This window comes from Callithrix jacchus, chromosome 6 (assembly GCF_049354715.1).
Source record: "Callithrix jacchus isolate 240 chromosome 6, calJac240_pri, whole genome shotgun sequence".
In the NCBI taxonomy this organism is placed as follows: domain Eukaryota; kingdom Metazoa; phylum Chordata; class Mammalia; order Primates; family Cebidae; genus Callithrix; species Callithrix jacchus.
The window spans coordinates 4,698,243-4,715,854 of record NC_133507.1 but is presented as its reverse complement, the minus strand read 5'-3'; the positions used below and the strand labels follow the sequence as shown (position 1 = coordinate 4,715,854).

The 17,612-nt window shown below is 57.8% G+C and overlaps 1 protein-coding gene and 11 non-coding genes across 18 annotated transcripts; all 12 read left to right on the top strand.

The window, feature by feature from the left end:
• Positions 1–44: 44 nt before the first annotated feature.
• Positions 45–125, top strand: LOC118155041 (small nucleolar RNA SNORD115). The gene has a single exon (XR_004745278.1). It is a non-coding gene; the product is annotated as a small nucleolar RNA SNORD115 (small nucleolar RNA).
• Positions 126–200: 75 nt separating this feature from the next.
• On the top strand, positions 201–282 carry LOC118155004 (small nucleolar RNA SNORD115). Its single transcript, XR_004745242.1, has one exon. It is a non-coding gene; the product is annotated as a small nucleolar RNA SNORD115 (small nucleolar RNA).
• A 1,651-nt stretch (positions 283–1,933) lies between these two features.
• LOC128932491 (uncharacterized) lies at positions 1,934–17,582 on the top strand. 7 transcript variants are annotated; one of them, XM_078375746.1, is made up of 18 exons: positions 1,934–2,015; positions 2,399–2,443; positions 3,699–3,826; positions 4,208–4,252; positions 5,194–5,325; positions 5,712–5,756; positions 7,082–7,212; positions 8,348–8,429; positions 10,701–10,832; positions 11,213–11,257; positions 11,410–11,513; positions 11,969–12,082; positions 13,021–13,065; positions 14,439–14,569; positions 14,927–14,971; positions 15,888–16,016; positions 16,400–16,444; positions 17,480–17,582. In XM_078375746.1, the coding sequence occupies exons 3-11, from the start codon at positions 3,775–3,777 to the stop codon at positions 11,436–11,438; spliced, it is 693 nt and encodes a 230-aa protein (XP_078231872.1). In that variant the 5' UTR covers positions 1,934–2,015; positions 2,399–2,443; positions 3,699–3,774; the 3' UTR covers positions 11,439–11,513; positions 11,969–12,082; positions 13,021–13,065; positions 14,439–14,569; positions 14,927–14,971; positions 15,888–16,016; positions 16,400–16,444; positions 17,480–17,582. The 7 variants fall into 7 exon arrangements, with proteins under 7 accessions (XP_078231872.1, XP_078231871.1, XP_078231874.1 ...); XM_078375745.1 differs by having other exon boundaries at positions 11,410–11,521; XM_078375748.1 differs by lacking the exon at positions 11,969–12,082.
• On the top strand, positions 2,072–2,153 carry LOC118155000 (small nucleolar RNA SNORD115). Its single transcript, XR_004745238.1, has one exon. It is a non-coding gene; the product is annotated as a small nucleolar RNA SNORD115 (small nucleolar RNA).
• LOC118155034 (small nucleolar RNA SNORD115) lies at positions 3,881–3,962 on the top strand. Its single transcript, XR_004745271.1, has one exon. It is a non-coding gene; the product is annotated as a small nucleolar RNA SNORD115 (small nucleolar RNA).
• On the top strand, positions 5,387–5,468 carry LOC118155042 (small nucleolar RNA SNORD115). Its single transcript, XR_004745279.3, has one exon. It is a non-coding gene; the product is annotated as a small nucleolar RNA SNORD115 (small nucleolar RNA).
• On the top strand, positions 7,269–7,350 carry LOC118155019 (small nucleolar RNA SNORD115). Its single transcript, XR_004745257.1, has one exon. It is a non-coding gene; the product is annotated as a small nucleolar RNA SNORD115 (small nucleolar RNA).
• On the top strand, positions 9,107–9,188 carry LOC118155044 (small nucleolar RNA SNORD115). The gene has a single exon (XR_004745281.1). It is a non-coding gene; the product is annotated as a small nucleolar RNA SNORD115 (small nucleolar RNA).
• LOC118154996 (small nucleolar RNA SNORD115) lies at positions 10,888–10,969 on the top strand. Its single transcript, XR_004745234.1, has one exon. It is a non-coding gene; the product is annotated as a small nucleolar RNA SNORD115 (small nucleolar RNA).
• Positions 12,693–12,774, top strand: LOC118155024 (small nucleolar RNA SNORD115). The gene has a single exon (XR_004745262.1). It is a non-coding gene; the product is annotated as a small nucleolar RNA SNORD115 (small nucleolar RNA).
• Positions 14,624–14,705, top strand: LOC118155006 (small nucleolar RNA SNORD115). Its single transcript, XR_004745244.1, has one exon. It is a non-coding gene; the product is annotated as a small nucleolar RNA SNORD115 (small nucleolar RNA).
• LOC118155017 (small nucleolar RNA SNORD115) lies at positions 16,073–16,154 on the top strand. Its single transcript, XR_004745255.1, has one exon. It is a non-coding gene; the product is annotated as a small nucleolar RNA SNORD115 (small nucleolar RNA).
• Positions 17,583–17,612: the final 30 nt, after the last annotated feature.

Below are 17,612 nucleotides of genomic sequence, written 5' to 3'. Positions count from 1 at the left end.
CCTGGTTCCGCTGGATTTATGCGTGGGAGTGGGTGTCCTGGGTTGGGTCAATGATGATAACTTATATTTTTCTGAGGAGAGGTGATGACTTAAAAATCATGCTCAATAGGATTACGCTGAGGCTCAGCCTAGGGGAGAATTTTGGACGACCATGCTGGGTCCCACTGGATCCATGCTTGGGGAGGGGGGTGCCCTGGGTTGGGTCGATGATGAGAAACTTATATTGTCCTGAAGAGAGGTGATGACTTAAAAATCATGCTCAATAGGATTACGCTGAGGCCCAACCTAGGTGAGAATGTTGGAAGAAGACGCTGGGATCCCCAAGTCCCCAGCAGGCCCCTGTATTTTGCGCTGGAGACCTAATGACTCTGAAGGGCATCTGTAGGTGCCCAGCCTGTCTCTGCCCTCCTCTATGAGGCAGCCCAGGCTCCCTGTGTGGGTTTGGAGTCGGTGCTTTAGTTTCCTGGGCCAGGGAACCTTGGTGGCTTCTCCCTGAGCCCCCGTTCTCTCCTTGTGTTTTTCAGTGAGCTCCTCCACCCACGTGAGCCACCTGGCATTGACCATAATAGGTGAGTGGATCCTGCTGGGGTCATGGGCCGTTAGCCAGGCCACGTGATGTTGCCGAGGGTCAGACTTTCCACCTCGGGGAATTTCTCAGGCAGTTGACCTGAATTCCCACCATGAGGGCTGCTCTTTTGAGAATCGGACCCAAGCGGGGGACACCTTCCCTGAAGCCCGCAGGGTTGATGGTGGTCCAGGCAGGAAAGGGTATCTTCAGCACCCACGTAGTACAACTCCTGTCTGGGACTAGGTGCTCAGGTCAGGCCTTAAGGACTGCTTAGGCCGCAAGAGGGGGACAGAGGGACTTTAGGCCACCACGGGGCTCACACGGGAGCTGTGGGTGCCTGGTGTGTGGTGCCCAAATGGGCCTCTTGGGTTGGGTCACAGAGATTCAAGGGTAGTGCCCCACCATGGCCCTGAATTTGACTGTCCCTGTTGAGAAAAGGGTCGTCCCAGTGGGTCTCCTGGATCCTGGTCATGGGGTGGCGTTGTTTTCTGGGGGTTGGGTCAAGGCAGAGCTCTGGCTGGCACCTGGTGGTATTGCAGGTCAGCCCTGGGACTTGTGGGTATCGGGCCAAGGGGTAGCCCACATCCCGCTGCAGGTCACCCTTTTTCCAACAGCAGTTGTCTGGAAGGGTGGCCTCCTGAGGTGGGAAGGCCTGCTGTTGAGGGACCTGTCCTGGCAATTTGTCTCTCAAGCTTCTTCTGAGCTTTGGGGCCACATCCAGGGTGCGGGGTCATGGGCCCAGGCAAAGGAGAGGGCTCTATGTGGGTCCTCATTGGCCACGTGTGGCTGGCTCTGTGTGTGGGAGGTATACAGAGTATGGATGGGGACCCACCTGAGGAAGCACGTGGCCCTGTGGTGTGATTTCTGTTTCATTCTTGGAGAATGAATGCCTGGAGGCACGCTCCCCACACCCAGGGAAAGGCTACGTGACTGCCAAGTCTGTGCGGCTTGTGGCATCTGGGCAGGCTTCCTTCATTGGCCGTGTCCTGGATGGTGGCCAGGGTCTGTGCCCAGTGGTCCCAGGGCAGCCCTGGGGTGATGCAGTGGAGCAGTTTTGGACAGCAGAAGTGCTCCTGGGGTCTGCAGTACAGCACTGCCTGGGCATTTTGCTCAAGCCCAGTGACCCACCTGCCCTGTCCTCTCTGGGTTCGGTGGAAGGGAGGGCCGAGGGCGAACCCCATTCTTGACGGCTCAGCATTTAACATCAAAGTCACCACACGTGTCCATGGAGGGGGAGCAAGGGTGAGCTGGCACCCCTACCCCCTTCCCCGCATGGAGGTCAGTTTGGATACACGTCCTCCTCCTATCTCTGCAGATGGTGATCCTGGAGGAAAACTTGGGTTGGGTCTGCTGTCTCTGGGCCAACGTCAGTCACGCAGGTGCCCGGTCCACAGTGTGCTGAAGCTTGGGCCCTTCCCGGAGCTCTTGGCTCCTGCACTGAGCTGTGGTGAGCCCATCTGTGTCCTGCTGGATGCATGCGTAGGGAGGGGGGTACCCTGCATTGGGTCGATGATGAGAACCTTATATTGTTCTGAAGAGAGGTGATGACTTAAAAATCATGCTCAATAGGATTACGCTGAGGCCCAGCCTAAGGGAGGATTGTGGAAGAGGTTGCTGGGATTCTGAGGTCTCCAGCAGAGCCACTGTATTTTGGGCTGGAGCCCTGGAGGCCCTGAAGGGCATCTCTGGGGTGCCCAGCCTTGTCTCTGTGCTCCTCGATGAGGCAACCCAGGCTCCCTGTGCTGACTTTGTGTCCGGGCTCCGGGTCCTTCGGGGCAAAGCACATTGGAGGCTCCTTCCTGAGCCCCTGTTCTCCCCCATGTCTTTCAGTGAGCTCTTCTGCCCAAGTGGTCCCCCCGGCTTTGAGTGACATAGGTGAGTGGACCCTGCTGGTATTATGGGCCATGACTGATGCAGTATGGGGTCCCTGAGCTTCATCCTTTGGGCCACTAGAGTTTTCTCAGGGTACTACCTAATCCCCACCAGGGAGGGATGGTTTTTGCAGGAGAGCCACTTCTTGGGAATCTGACCCAAAGAGGATGCATTTTCTGAAGCCCTGCAGGGGTGATGGTGGTCCAGGCAGGAAAGAAGGTTTCCTTTAGCCCCACACAGGGCAGCTCCCAGGTGAAACCTGGTGGGCAGGTCAGCCCTGCAGGACTGCCCAGATCACATGGGGAGGGGGGCATAGGGGGTGCGATGCGCCCTGGAGGTCACACTAGAGTTCTTTCTTGCTAGAGATGGGTGAGTGATTGGGTCCCCACAGTCAGGCTGTGGAGATTCAAGGAATGCTTTACACGCATGGGCTTAAATGGGACGCCTTTGTGGGGCCTCCTTGAGCCTGGTGGGAGATGGCTCAGTTTCAATGTGGTTGGGTTAAGGCTGAGCTCTGTCTGCTGCCCAGTGGTGCTGCAGGCTGGCTCTGGGACTTCCGGGCTTTGTGCCAAGGCAGAAGCTCCCGTTCTGCTGGGGTCAACCCTTCTGTGAGGTCCAGTGGTAGGAAGGGTATCCTCCTGAGGTGGGAAGTCCTGCTGTAGCGGAACCTGTCATGGGAATTTGCCACCCAGGCTGCTCTAAGCCATGGGGTCACCTCCAGGGTGGCGGGGTCTTGAGCCCAAGGAAGGGAGTAGATACCATGCGTGGCCCAGCTTTGTGTGTTGAATGTGTGCAGGGCATGGATGGAGACCCATTAAGCACATGGCCCTGGAGGCCCCCAGGCTTGGAGAGGGCACCAGGGCTGCTGTCCACCATTGCCAGGTTCAGGCTCTGGGACTGCCAGGTCTGCAGCGGCTCTTGGAGTCTGGGCCAGCCTCCATGGTTGGCCAGGAGTTAGTTGGTGGCCCTGTCGTGTGCCCCATGTCCCGAGTATAGCCGTGGGGTCATGTAGGGGAGCCAGCCTGGGCAGGAGGTGTTCCTGGGGCCTGTAGTAGAGTATAGCTCAGGCATCTTGCTGGAGCCAAGTGACCAGCTTGCCCTGTCTTTCCAGGGTTTCGTGGCAGGGAGAGCCAAGGGTGCCACATGTCCATTGGGTCAGTGTTCACCTGGATCCCATCACATGGGTATCCCTTAGCCCCTTGCCTGCATTGATGTGTGAGGTCCTAGTTGCACACATATCTTCTTCGTGTCGCTGCAGATGGTGGGCCTGGAGAAAGACTTGTGTTGGGTTTGCAGGCCTAGGGCCAGTGTTCATCAGCCAGGTGCTCAGTCCCATGTGCACTGAAGCTCTGACCCTGGTGCCCTGGTCTCCTGCACTCAGCTGTGGTGAGTACATCTGGATTTCTCTGGATGTTTGTGAGGGTGGGGGTTCCCTGGTTTGGGTCGACGATGAGAACCTTATATTGTCCCGAAGAGAGGTGATGACTTAAAAATCATGCTCAACAGGATTATGCTGAGGCCCAGCCTGGGTGACAATGTTGAAGAGAGGATGCTGAGATCCCGAGATTTCCGGCAGGGCCCCTGTATTTTCGGCTGGAGACATTGAGGCTCTGAAGGGCATCTCAGCGGGGCCTAACACAGTCTCTGCCCTCCTCCATGAGGCAGCCCGTGCTCCCTGTGTAGGATTGGTGTCCAGGTTCTGGTACCCCAAGGATGGGGACTTTTGGGAGCTCTTTGCTGACCTGTGTCCTCCCTTGTGTCTTTCAGTGAGTTCTTCCAACCAGGCGGGCCCCCTGGTATTCACTGGCATAGGTGAGTGGATTCTGCTGGTGTCCTGGGCCATGAGCCAGGCCATTGTGGGGTCAAGGGTCAGCCTATGGGGTACTAGGGTTTCCTCGGGGAGCCAACCTGCACTCCCACCAGAGAGGCATGGGTTCTCTAGGAGAGAGGCTTCTTTGTGAATGGGACCTTCGGAAGATACCTTCCCTGAGGCCTGCAGGGGTTACAGTGGTCCAAACAGGAATGGTTTCCTTGAGCCTCACCCAGGGGAGCGCCCAGCTGAGACTCAGTGCTCTGGTCAGGCCTTGAGGACTGCCCAGGCCACATGAGGGGGCCAGAGGGAGTTCTTGGTCTCCTGAGTGTGGTATGTGAATCTGCCTGTGCGGTTGGGTCGTGGAGACTCACGGATAGCGCCCCACCCACGACTGATAGAAATCATCCCTGCTGAGCAGTGGGCCATCCCAGTGGGCTTCCTGGAGCCTGGTGGGGGTGGTGTCATGTCCCTGGTGTTGGGTTATGAATGGGGACCCACCGAGAAGTCACATGGCTCTAATTTCCATTGTGTACTTGGAGAGGGCGCCCACCACCCTTAGTGGCAGGCTCTGTGACTGCCAGGTCTGCAGTGGTTTCTGGCATCAGGACCAGCCTCCTTGGTTGGCCATGAGGTGGTTGGTTACCCTGGTCCCTCCCCCGTGATTCTGCTGCAGCCCTAGAGTTATTCAGGGGAGCCGGCCCGGGGAGTGGACATGCTCTCGTGGCCTGCAGTAGGGCGCAGCCCAGGCATCTTGCCCAGCCCAGTGACCCGCTTGCCCTGTCTTTCCAGGGTTTGGTGGCAGGGAGGGCCAAGGATGCCCTGCATTGATGATGGGTCAGTTTTCTGTGTGGGTCCCATCACATGGGTATCCCCTACTCACCTTCCCTGCATTGACAGGTGAGGCCCTCTTTGGACCCATGTCCTCCTCCTGTCCCCCCAGATGGTCAGCCTGGAGGAAGACTTGTATTGGGCCTGCAGGCCCCAGGCCAGTATCTGTCAGCCAGCTCCTCAGCTCCCAGGGTGCTAAAGCTCAGACCCTTCCTGATGCCCTGGTCTCCTGCACTGAGCTGTGGTGAGGATGTCTGAGTCCCACCGGATGCATGCGTTGGGAGGTGGGGTGCCCTGGGTTGGTTGGGTCAAGGACAAGAACATTATGTTGTTCTGAAGAGAGGTGATGACTTAAAAATCATGCTCAGTAGGATTACGCTGAGGCCCAGCCTAGGGGAGAATGTTGGAAGAGGATGCTGGGATCCCGAGGTACCCTGGCAGGGCCACTGTATTTTGGGCTGGAGACCTGGAAGCCCTGATGGGCATCTGTAGGGTACTCAACTCTGTCACTTTGCTCCTCCATGAGGGTCCCCAGGATCCCTTGCCGGTTTAGTGCTGGGGCTACTTTTTCCTGGGGATGGGGCAGGTTGGCTCCTTCCTGAACCGGTATTCTCCCCTTGTGTCTTTCAGTGAGGTTTTCCACCCAGGTGGGCCCCCTGGCATTGATCAGCATAGGTGAGTGTATCCTGTGGGGGTCATGGGCCATTAGCCAAGCTGTGTGGGGTTGCTGGGTTCAGCCTTTGGTCCATGAGGGTTTTCTCAGGCAGCTGACCTGAATTCCCACCTGGGAGAGATGAGTTCTCCCCGAGGGTTGCTTTTTTGAGAATCGGACCCAAGGAGGATGCCTTCGCTGAAGCCCTGCATGGGTGACGGTGGTCCAGGCAGGAAAGGGTTCCTTCACCATCACGCAGGGCAGCCTCCAGCTGAGACTCAGTGCTTGGGTTAGGCCTTGAGGACTGCCCAAACACATGAGGGGGCCCAGAGGGGCTCCTGGTACCATGGGATCACATAGGAGCTCTCAGTCCCTGGAGTGTGGTGTGCGAATGGACCTCTAGGATTGGGTTTGGAGATTCAAGGATTGCGCCTCACCCATGGCCCTGAATGCTACCATCCCTGCTGAGCAATTGGCCATCCCGGTGGCTCTCCTGGAGTCTGTTTGAGGGCAGCATTATTTCCCTGGGCTTGGGTCAAGGTGGAGCTCTGGCTGGCATCTGGTGGTACTACAGGTCAGCCCTGGGACTTAGGGGCTTTGGTCCAAAGGGCAGCCCTCATCCCGCTGGGGGTCATCCTATCTCCGAGGTCCAGTGTTGTGAGGTGTGGCGTCCTCAGGTGGGAATGCCCATTGTGAAGGGACCTGTCCCAATATTTTGTTGCTCAGGCTGCTTGGGAGCCATGGCGTTACCTTCAGAGTAGGAGAGTTTGGGCCCAGGCAAAGGAGAGGGCACCATGTGGCTCCCAATTGGCTACGTGTGGCTGACTCTGTGTGTGGGAGGTATGCGGAGTGTGGATGGTGACCCACCAGAGAAAGCACTTGGCCCTGCAGCCCCAGGCTGTGACTTCCGGTGCATGCTTGCAGAGTGCACCTGCACACACACCTCACGCCCAGGGGCAGGCCATGCAACTGCCAGGTCTGCAGCAGCACGTGGTCTCTGGGCCAGTCTTCTTGGTTGGCCATGAGGTGGCTGCTGGCCCTGGCCTGTGCCAGCTGGTCCCAGGAAGTCCTTGGGTCATGTGGAGGAGCCCTCTTGGGCAGTGGAGGGCTCTCAGGACCTGCCGTGTGGCACAGCATGGGTGTTTTGCCCGAGCCCAGTGACCTACCTGCCTTGTCCTTCCTGGCTTTGGTGGCAGGGAGGGCCAAGGGTCTGTGTCAGTGACAATTCAGTATTTCACTTGGATCTCATCACGTGTCCATGGAGGATGACAGTGCATGAGCTGGCACCACCTACCTCCCTCCCCACATGGAGGTCATTTTGCATACATATTCTACACCTGTCCCCCAGATGGTGAGACCAGAAGAAGAATTGCATCCCACCTGCTGTTCCTGGGTCAGTGGCCAGCAGCCGGGTGCCCAGCCCCTGGTGCGCTGAAGCTCAGGCCCTTCCTGTTGCCCTGGTCTCCTGCGCTGATCTTGGTGAGCACATCTAAGTCCTGCTGGATGCATGCATAGGTAGCAGGGTGCACTGGGTTGGGTCGATGATGAGAACTTTATATTGTCCTGAAGAGAGGTGATGACTTAAAAACCATGCTCAATAGGATTACGCTGAGGCCCAACCTAGGGGAGGATTTTGGAAGAGGACACTGGGATCCTGAGATCCCCGGCAGGGCCAAACTTATTTTGGACTGGAGAACTTGAGGCCCTGAAAGGTGTCTCGGAGGGTCCCAACTGTCTCTGAGCATCTCTGTGAGCTTGGTGTCCTGGCTTGGTTTCCCGGGGGTGGGCCATGTTGGCAGCTCCTTCCTGAACCCCTCTACTCCCATTGTGTCTTTCCGTGAGCTCTTCTGCCCAAGTGGGGCCCATGGACTTAAGTGGCATAGGTGAGTGCATCCTGTTGGGGTTATGGGCCGTAAGTGAGACAGAATGGGGTTATTGAGAGTCAACCTTCCAGCCACTAATGTTTTCTCAGGGTGCCAACCTATTTTCCACTGGGCAGGGAATGTTTCTCCGGGAGAGTCACATCATTGGGAATCTGACCCTGGAGAATGCCCTTCGTGAAGCCCTGAAGGGGAGATGATGGTGGTCCAGGCAGGAAAGGGTTCCTTCTGCCCAACACATGGCAGCACCTAGCTGAGACCTGGTGCTCTGGTAAGGCCTCAAGGACTGCCCAGGCCACATGAAAAGTGCAGGACGGGCTACAGGATGCCACAGGAGTAACAGGGGAGCTCTTGGTCCACAGAGTGTGGTGTGTGGATGGGCCCACGGGGTTGAGTTGCAGAGATTCAAGGGCCCTTCCCCACCCATGGCCCTGAATGTGACCATCCCTCTTGAGCAATGGGCCATCCCAGTGGGTCTCCTGGAGCCTAGTGGGGGACAGTGTTGTTTCCCTGGGGTTGGGTCAAGGCCGAGGTCTGGCCAGTACCTGATGGTTCCGCAGGCACTCGTGGGCTTTGGGCCAAGGGGCAGCCTGCATCCTGCTGGGGGTGACCCTTTCTTTGAGGTTGAGCGTCGTGAAGGGTGGCCTCCTGAGGTGGGAAGGCCTGCTATTGAGGGACCTCTACTGGGAATTTGGTGCTCAGGCTACTTTTGAGAGCCATGGTGTCACCTGCAGGGTGCAGCGTCTTGGGACCAAGCAAAGGAGAGGGCACCATGTGGCTCCCGATTGGCTGTGTGGCCGGCTCTGTGTCTGGGAGGTATGTGGAGTGTGGAAGGAGATCCACCAGAGAAGGCAAGTGGCCATGCAGCCTCCGCCTGTGATTTCTGGTGTACTCTTGAGAGGTCACCTGTATGCATGCCCCCCATGCCAAGGGGTAGGCTATGCCACTGCCAAGTCTGCAGTGGTGCTTGGCATCTGGGACAGCCTCCTTGGTTCACCGTGACCTGGGTGGTAGCCTGGGGCTATGACCAGTGGTTCTGGGGAAGGTCCATTTTGGGCAGTGGAGGTGCTCTCGAAGCCTGCAGTATGGCAGAGCCTGGGTGTTTTGCCTGAGCCCGGTGACCTTCCTGCCCTGCCCTTCCTGGGTTGAGGGGGAGGGAGGGCCAAGGGTACCCTGCATCAGTGATGAGTCAGTGTTCTCACGGATCTCATCACATGTGTCCATGGAGGGGGACCTAGCGTGAGCTGGCATCTGCCACCCCTTCTCCCCATGGAAGGTGGTCACATGTCTTCCACCTGTGCCCCTAGATAGTGACACCAGGGGAAGATTTTGTTTGGTCCCTTTTTCCTTAGCCAGTGCCCGTCAGCCAGGTCCCATACCTTGGTGCGTTGAAGCTCAGGCCCTTCCTGGCACTCTGGTCTCTTGCACAGAGCTGTGGTAAGCACATCCAGGTTCCACTAGATGTTTGTGAGGGGAGGGGGGTCCCCTGATTTAGGTCAATAATAAGAACTTTATATTGTCTTGAAGAGAGGTGATGACTTAAAAATCATGCTCAGTAGGATTACACTGAGGCCCAGCCTAGGGGAGAATTTTGGAAGTGGACTCTGGGCTCCCAAGGTCACCGCCAGGGCCACTGTATTTTGGGCTAGGGATCTCAAGGCCCTGAAGGACATCTCGAGTGGGTTCAACCCTGTCTCTGCGCTCCTCTGTGAGGCAGCCCTGGCTCCCTGTGTGGGCTTGGTTTGGGTGCTCTGGTTCCCTGGGGTGGGGCATGTTGGCGGCTCCTCCCTGAACCCCTCTACTCCCCTTGTGTCTTTCAGTCAGCTCTTCTGCCCAGGTGGGCCCTTTGGCATTGACTTGCATAGGTGGGAGGATCCTGCTGGCGTCATGGGTCATGAGCATGGCAGAGTGGGGTCACTGAGCATTTCCTAAAAGTGTTGACCTGAATTCTCACCGGTGATGAGTTCTCTAGAAGGGTTGCTTCCTTGGGAATTGGATCCAAGGAGGATACCTATTCTGAAGCCCGGCAGGGGTATTGCTGGTCAGGCAGGAAAGGGTTCATTCAGCCCCACACAGGACAGCTCCCAGTTGAGACTCAGTACATTGATCAGGCCTTGAGGACTGCCCAGGTCACATCAGGTGGTTGCAGGTGCTCTGGGGCGCTATGGGGGACTCCCAGAGGCTTTCCATCAGAGGACAGGGATGGACGATCAAGCCCATGGGAGTCATGCCGTGGAGTTTCAAGGTTGTACCCCCTGCCATGCCCCTGAATGGGACCAATCCTGTTGAGCAATGGCGCCTCCTTGAGTCTGGTGGTGGGTGGTGCTGTTTCCCTGGGGTTAGGTCAAGGCTGAGCTCTGGCCAGCACCTCTTGGTGCTGCAGGCTGGCCCTGAATCTCATGGGCTTTGGGCCATGGGGACAGCTTGGGTCATGCTTGGGAAGGTCAACCTTCCTAGAGGTTTAATGGGGGGAATGGTGTCTTCCTAAGGTGGGAAGGCTCCCTGTCCAGCAACCTATCCTGGGAATTTGCCACATAGGCTATTTCTGAGCCATGGGGTCACCTCCAGGATGGTGACTTTTGGGCCCAAGGAAAGGGGAGCGCACTATGTGTCCCCAGATTTGTTGAGTGTGGCCCGGCTCTGTGTTTGGGAGGTGTGCAGGGCATGGATGGGGACCCATCAGAGAAACTATGTGGCCCTGCAGCCCCATGCTGTGATTTCTGGTTCACACTGGGACATGGGCAGGGGCAGGTGCTCGGCAGTGGCGCGTGGCATTCGGACCAGCCTCCTGTTTGGCCATGAGCTGGTTGGTGGCACTCGCCTATGCCAAGTGGTCCCAGGGTGGCCCTGACCTCGTTCAGGGCAGCTGGCGGGGCAGTGGAGATGCTCTTGGGACCTGCTGTAGGGTGCAGCCTGGGCTTCCTGGTTTTGGTGGCAGGGAGGGCCAAGGGTGCTCCATGTCCGTGTCCCTGACAGGTCAGTGTTCCCAATGGATCCCATCACATGGGTGATGGGTATCCCCCACTCACCTTCACCCATGGAGGCATGAGGCCCTATTTGGACACATGTCCTCCTCCTTTCCCCTAGATGGTGAACCCAGAGGAAGACTTGCATTGGGCCCAATGTCTCTGGGCTTGTGTCCGTCAGCCATGTGCCCAGCCCCTGGTGCACTGAAGCTCAGGTCCTTCTTGGCACCCTGGTGTCCTGCACTGAGCTGTGGTGAGCCTCTCTGCGTCACACTGGATGCATGTGTGGGAGGAGGTTGGCTTCAGTTGGGTCAATGATGAGAACCTCATATTGTCCTGAAGAGAGGTGATGACTTAAAAATCATGCTCAATAGGATTACGCTGAGGCCCAACCTTGCTGAGAATTTTGGAAGAGGACACTGGGATCTCGAGGTCCCTGGCAGACCGCTGTATTTTTGGTTGGAGACCTCAAGGCCCTGAAGGGCATCTTGGTGCCCCCCAACCTTGTCTCTGTGCTCCTCTGTGAGGCAACCGAGGCTCCCTGTGGGGGCTTGGTGTCAGAGTCCTGTTACCTGGGGGCGAGGCAGGTTGGTGGCTCCTCCCTGAGTCTCCCTTATCCTTTGTGTCTTTCAGTGAGCTCTTCTGCCCAGGTGGGCCCCCTGGCATTGACTGGCATAGGTGAGTGGCATCTGCTGTCGTCATGGGCCATGAGCCAGGCTGCAGGGGGATGCTGGTTCAGCCTTTGGGACAAGAGGGTTTCCTCAGGGAGCCAGGGAATGGGTTCCCCACTAGGGAGGGATGGGTTCTCCAGGAGGGCCGATTTCTTCCAGATGGGTCCCATGGAAGACATCTTCTCTGAAGACCTGCAGGAGTGACCATGGTTGAAGCAGCAAAGAGTTTCTTCAGCCCCATGCAGAGCAGCTCCCATGAGACTGTGCGTGGGTCAGTCCTGGAGAACTGCCCAGGCCACCTGTGGAGTGCCACATGGGCTTCGGGGCACCACAGGGGTCATGCAGGAACTCTCTCAGTCCTCAGGGTTGTTGCGGGGGTGGTGACCGAGCAGTCAGGCCTTAGTGTTTCAAGGTTCACGCCCACCCATGGCCCTGAATGGGCCTGACACTGTTGAGCACTGAGCCATCCCAGTGGCGCCACAGTGAGCCTGGTGGGGGTGCTCACCGCACCAAACCCGTTGTTGAGCTCTGGCCGGCTCCTGATAGTGCTGCAGGCTGGCCTAGGGACTGTGGGCTTCGGGCCAGGTCAGCAGCCTGTGTCCTTCGTGGGGTGGGGGGGGGGGTCACGCCTTTCCTGAGTTCCAGTGTAAGGATGGGTGGCCTCTTTAGGTGGGAAGGCCCACTGTTGAGGGACCCTGTTGGGGAATTTTCTGCCCAGGCTGCTTCTGAGCCATGACATCAACTCCTGGTGGCAGGGTCTTGGGCCCAAAGAATTGAGAAGACACCATGTGGCCCCTGATTGGTCAAATATGGCCTGCTCTGAGTTTGGGAGGTATGTGGGACATGGACGGGGACGCACAAGAGAAAGCACGTAGCCATGGGCCGCAGGCTGAGATTTCCAGTATGCGCTTGGAGAGGGTGCCTGGTTGGGGGCCCACCCTGCCCAGGGGCAGGCTATGCAACTGCCACATCTGCAGCGGCTCCTGGTGTCAGGGCCAGCCTCCTTTGTAGGCGGTGAGCTGTTTGATGGCCCCGGCCCATGTCCAGGGGTCTCTGTACAGCCTCAGGTTCTTGTGGATCAGTCAGCGTGGGCAGTGGAGGTTATCTTGAGGCCTGCAGTAGGCACAGCACAGGTGTCTTTCCGGAACCCAGTGACCTGCCTGTCCTGTCCTGTCCTGTCCTTCCAGGGTGTAGTGGCGGGGAGGGCCAGGGGTGCCCCATGTCCATGACAGGTCAGGATTTCACATGGATCCCATCACATGGGTCCTCCTCCTGTCCCCCTGGATGGTGAACCTGGAGGAGGATTGCATTAGGCCCACTATGCCCAGGCCAGAGGCCATCTGCCAAGTGCCCAGGCCCTGTCGCACTGAACCTTAGGCCCTTCCTGGTGCCCTGGTCTCCTGCATGGAGCAGGTGAGCTCATCTGAGTCTGACCCTAGGTTAGGTCAATGATGAGAACCTTATATTGTCCTGAAGAGAGGTGATGACTTAAAAATCATGCTCAATAGGATTACGCTGAGGCCCAGCCTAGGGGAGAGTTTTGCTAGAGGATGCTGGGATGCCCAGATCTCCGGCAAGGCCACTATATTTTGGGCTAGAGACCTGGAGGCCCTGAAGGGCATCTGGAGGGGGCCCAGCTCTGTCTCTGCACTCCTCTGTGAGGCAGCCCAGGCTCCCTGTGCGGGCTTGGTGTTGGTGCTCCTGTTCCCTGGGGGCAGGGAACGTGGGTGGCTCCTCCCTGAGCCCCCACTCTTTTCTTCTGTCTTTCAGTGAGCCTGTCTGCCAACGGTGGCCTCCTGGCATTGACCAACATAGGTGAGTGGATCGTGCTGGGGTCATGGTTCCTGAGCCAGGCCATGTCGGGTCACCGAGGGTCAGCCTTTGGGCCGCAAGGGTTTCCCCCGGGAGCTGACCTGAATCCCCACCAGGGAGGGATGGTTTCTTCAGGAGGGCAGCTTCCTTGGGAATTTTGCCTGAGGGGGATGTCTTCTCCGAAGCCCTGCAGGGGTGATGATGGTTCAGATAGCAAAGGGTTTCTTCAGCCCATGCAAGACACAGCCCAGTTGAGCTGGTGTGCGGGTCAGGCCTGGAGAACTGAGGTGGGCCAGAGGGGCTCTGCGGTGCCATGAGTGTCATGTGGGAGCTCTCAGTCTCCGAGTTTGTTCTAGGGGATGGTGACGGTCGGGCTCTGGAGGTTCAAGGATCTCATCCCCTCTGTGGTCCTGAGTGGGGCCGACCCTGTTTACCGAGTTTGTTCTAGGGGATGGTGACGGTCGGGCTCTGGAGGTTCAAGGATCTCATCCCCTCTGTGGTCCTGAGTGGGGCCGACCCTGTTTAGCAGCAGGCCAACCCAGTGGCACGTACTCAGCCTGTTGGGGGTGGTGCGGTTTCAAAGGTGTTGGGTGAAGGCTGAGATCCGGCCAGCACCTGGTGGTGCTGTAGGCCAGCCGTGTGACCCATGGGCTTTGGGCTGTGGGTCAGCCTGCATCCCATTGGGGGTCACCCGTTCTCTGAGTTTTAGTGGCAGTAATGGTGGCATTCTGGGGTGGGGTGGCCCACTGTCCCTGTACCGGGAATTTGCCATCCGTTTTTTTCTGAGCCATGGGGTCACCTCCAGGGTGGCAGGGTCTTGGGCCCAAGGAAAGGAGAAGATACCGTGTAGCCATTGATTGGCCGAGTGTGGCCTGGCTCTGTGGGAGGCGTGTGGGATATGGATGCGGTCCTACCAGTGAAAGCACGTGGCCTGGGTCCCCAGGCTGTGATTTTCAGTGCACACTTGGATAGGGGCCTCAGCGGTTGCCCACCACGCCCAGGGGCAGGCTGTGTGACTGCCAGATTTGCATGGTGCATACCTTCCGAGCTCTCCTCCTTGGTTGGCCTTGAGCTGGTTGGTGGTTGTGGCCGGTGCCCCGTGGTCACAGGGCAGTCCTGGGATCATGCTGGGGAGCCAGCAGGGGCAGTGGAGGTGTTCTCTGGGGTGGTATAAGAGCACCCAAACCCATTTCCCAAACCCAGTGACCAGCCTGCCCTGTTTTTTTAGGGTTTGGTGACGGGGTGGGCCAAGGGTGCCCCACATACGTGACGGGTCAGGGTTCCACATGGACCCATCACTTGGGTATCCCTTAACCCCTGTTCCACACAGAGGTGTGAGGCTCTATCTGGACACATGTACTCCTCCTGTCCCCCAGATGGCGAGCCCAGAGGAGGACTTGCATTGGGCACAACGGCCCTGGGACAGTGTCTGTCAGCTGAGTTCCCAGCCCGCAATGCGCTAAAGCTCAGGCCTTTCCCGGCACCCTGGTCTCCTGCCCTAAGCTTGGTGAGCACATCCTGGTTCTGCTGGATTTATGCTTGGGAGGGGGTGCCTTGGGTTGGGTCAATGATGAGAACCTTATATTCTCCTGAAGAGAGGTGATGACTTAAAAATCATGCTCAATAGGATTACGCTGAGGCCCAACCTAGGTGAGAATGTTGGAAGAAGACGCTGGGATCCCTAAGTTCCTAGCAGGCCCCTGTATTTTGCGCTGGAGACCTTATGACTCTGAAGGGCATCTGTAGGTGCCCAGCCTGTCTGCGCTCCTCCCTGTGCAGGTTTGGAGTCGGTGCTCTAGTTTCCTGGGCCGAGGAACCTTGGTGGCTTCTTCCTGAGCCTCTGGTTTTTCCTTGTGTTTTTCAGTGAGCTCCTCCACCCATGTGAGCTGCCTGGCATTGACCATAATAGGTGAGTGGATCCTGGCTGGGGTCATGGGCCATGAGCCAGGCCATGTGGGGTCCCCATGTTTCAGCTGCTGGGCCACAAGGCCTGTCTTAGGCAGCCAACTTGATTTCCCACCTGGGAGAGATGGGTTCTCCAGGAGGCAACTTTTTTGGGAATCACAGCCAAGGAGGAAGCCTTCCCTGAAGCCCTGCTGGGGTGATGGTAGTCCAGGCAGGAAAGGGTTCCTTCTGCCCAATGCAGGTCAGCACTCTCCTGAGACTTGGTACTCCAGTAAGGCCTTGAGGACTGCCCAGGCCACATGAAAGGGCCAGAAGGGCTTCAGTGCCCCCTCGTAACAGGGGAGCTCTTGGTCCCCAAGAATGTGGTGTGCGAATGGGCCATGTGTGGCTGGCTCTGTGTCTGGGAGGTATATGGAGTGTGGATGGAGATCCACCAGAGAAAGCAAGTAACCCTGCAGCCTCTGGCTGTGATTTCTTGTGCACGCTTGGAGAGGATGTCTGTACACATGCCCACCACACACAGGGGCAGGCTATGCCACTGCCAAGTCTTCAGAGGTGTGTGGCATCTGGGACAGCCTCCTTGGTTGGCCGTGACTTGGTTGGTGGCCTGTGCCTGTGTCCAGTGGTCTCAGGGCAGGTCTGGGGTCATGCAGCGGGGAGCCATTTAGGGCAGTGGAGGTGCTCTCAGGGCCTACAGTATGGCAGAGCCTGGGCATTTTGCCTGAGCCCAGTGACCCTCCTGCCCTGCCCTTCCCTGGTTGGGTGGCAGGGAGGGCCAAGGGTTCCCTGTGTCGGTGACGAGTCAGTATTTCATATGGAGTTCATCACATGTGTCCATGGAGGGGACCAAAGATGAACTGGCACCCACCATCCCCTTCTCCACATGGAAAGTGGTCACGTGTCCTCTCCTGTACGCCTAGATGGTGAGACTGGAGGAAGACTTCTGTGGGCCCGCTTTTCCTGGCCCAGTGCTGTCAGCCAAGTCCCCGTTCCTGGTGCGCTGAAGTCCTGGCCCTTCTTTGCACCCTGGTCTTCTGCACTGAGCTGTGGTGAGCACATCCAGGTCCCACTGGATGTTTGTGAGGGGATGGTGGTGGCTTGGGTTGGGTCAGTGATGAGAACCTTACATTGTCCTGAAGAGAGGTGATGACTTAAAAATCATGCTCAATAGGATTACGCTGAGGCCCAGCCTAGGGGAGAATTTTGGAAGAGGATTCTGGGATCTTGACGTCCGGCAGGGCCACTATATTGTGGACTGGAGACCTGGAGGTCCTGAAGGGCATCTCGAGGTGCCCCCTCCTCTGTCTCTGTGCTTCTCCTTGAAGGAGCCCAGGCTCTCTTTGTGGGCTTGGTTTCGGTGCTCCAGTTTCCCGGGGGCAGGGAACATGGGTGGCTCCTTCCTGAGCTCCCATTCTCACCTTGTGTCTTTCAGTGAGCTCTTCTGCCTAGGACAGCCTTCTAGCATGGCCTGGCATAGGTGAGTGGATCCTGTTGGGTCATGGGCCATGAGCTAGAGTGTATGGGGTCCCCAGGGTTCAGCCTTTGGGCCACAAGGATTTTCCCTGGGAGCTGGCCTGAATTTCCACCTGGGAGGGAAGGGTCTTTTTTGGGAATCAGACCCAAGGAGAACGTCTTCCCTGAGGCCCTGCAGGGGTGATGGTGGTCCAGGCAGGAAAGAGTTCCTCTGCCCAACACAGGGCAGCTTCCAGCTGAGACTTGGTGCTCCAATAAGGCCTCAAGGACTGCCCAGGCCACATGAGAGGTCCAGAGGGGATACGGTGTGCCACAGGAGTAACGGGAACTCTTAGTACCTGGAGTGTGGTGTGTGAATGGGCCCATAGGGTTGGGTTGCAGGGATTCAAGGATCATGCCCCACCCATGGCCCTGAATGTGACCGTCCCTGTTGAACAATTGGCCATTCTAGTGAGTCTCCTGGAGCCTGGTGGGGGCGGCATTGTTTCTCTGGGGTTGGGTCAAGGGAGAGCTCTGGCTGGCACCTGGTGGTGCTGCAGGTCAGCCCTGGGACTCATGGACTTTGGGCCAAAGAGCAGCCTGCATCCCCCTGGGGGCTATGGCATCACCTCTAAGGTTGTGGGATCTTGGGCCCAAGCAAAGGAGAGGGCACCATGTTACTCTGGATTGGCCAGTGAGGCCCAGCTCGGTGTGTGGGAGGGTTGCAGAGCGTGGATGGAGACCCACCAGAGAAAGCACGTGGCCCTGCAGCCCCAGGCTGTGATTTCCATTGTACGCTTGGAGAGGGCATCTTGGTGTGCGCCCACCACGCCCAGGGGCAGACTGTGCGACTGCCAGGTCTGTAGCAGTACATGGCATCTGGGCCAGCCACCTTAGTTGGCCATGAGTTGGCTGGTGGCCCTGGCCCTGCCTTCTGGTGCCAGAGCGGTCCTGGGGTCAGAGAGCCATTTTGGGCAGTGGCAGTGCTCTCAGGATCTTAGTACAGCACAGTCTGGGTGTTTTGCCTGAGCCCAGTGACCTGCCTGCTCTGTTCCTTCAGGGTTTGGTGGCAGGTAGGGCCGAGAGTGCCCCTCGGCTGTGACAGGTCGGTACTTCACATGGATCTCATCACATATGTCCATGGAGCGAGAACAAACGTGAGCCCCCACCCTCTGCTGCCTCCCCACATGGAG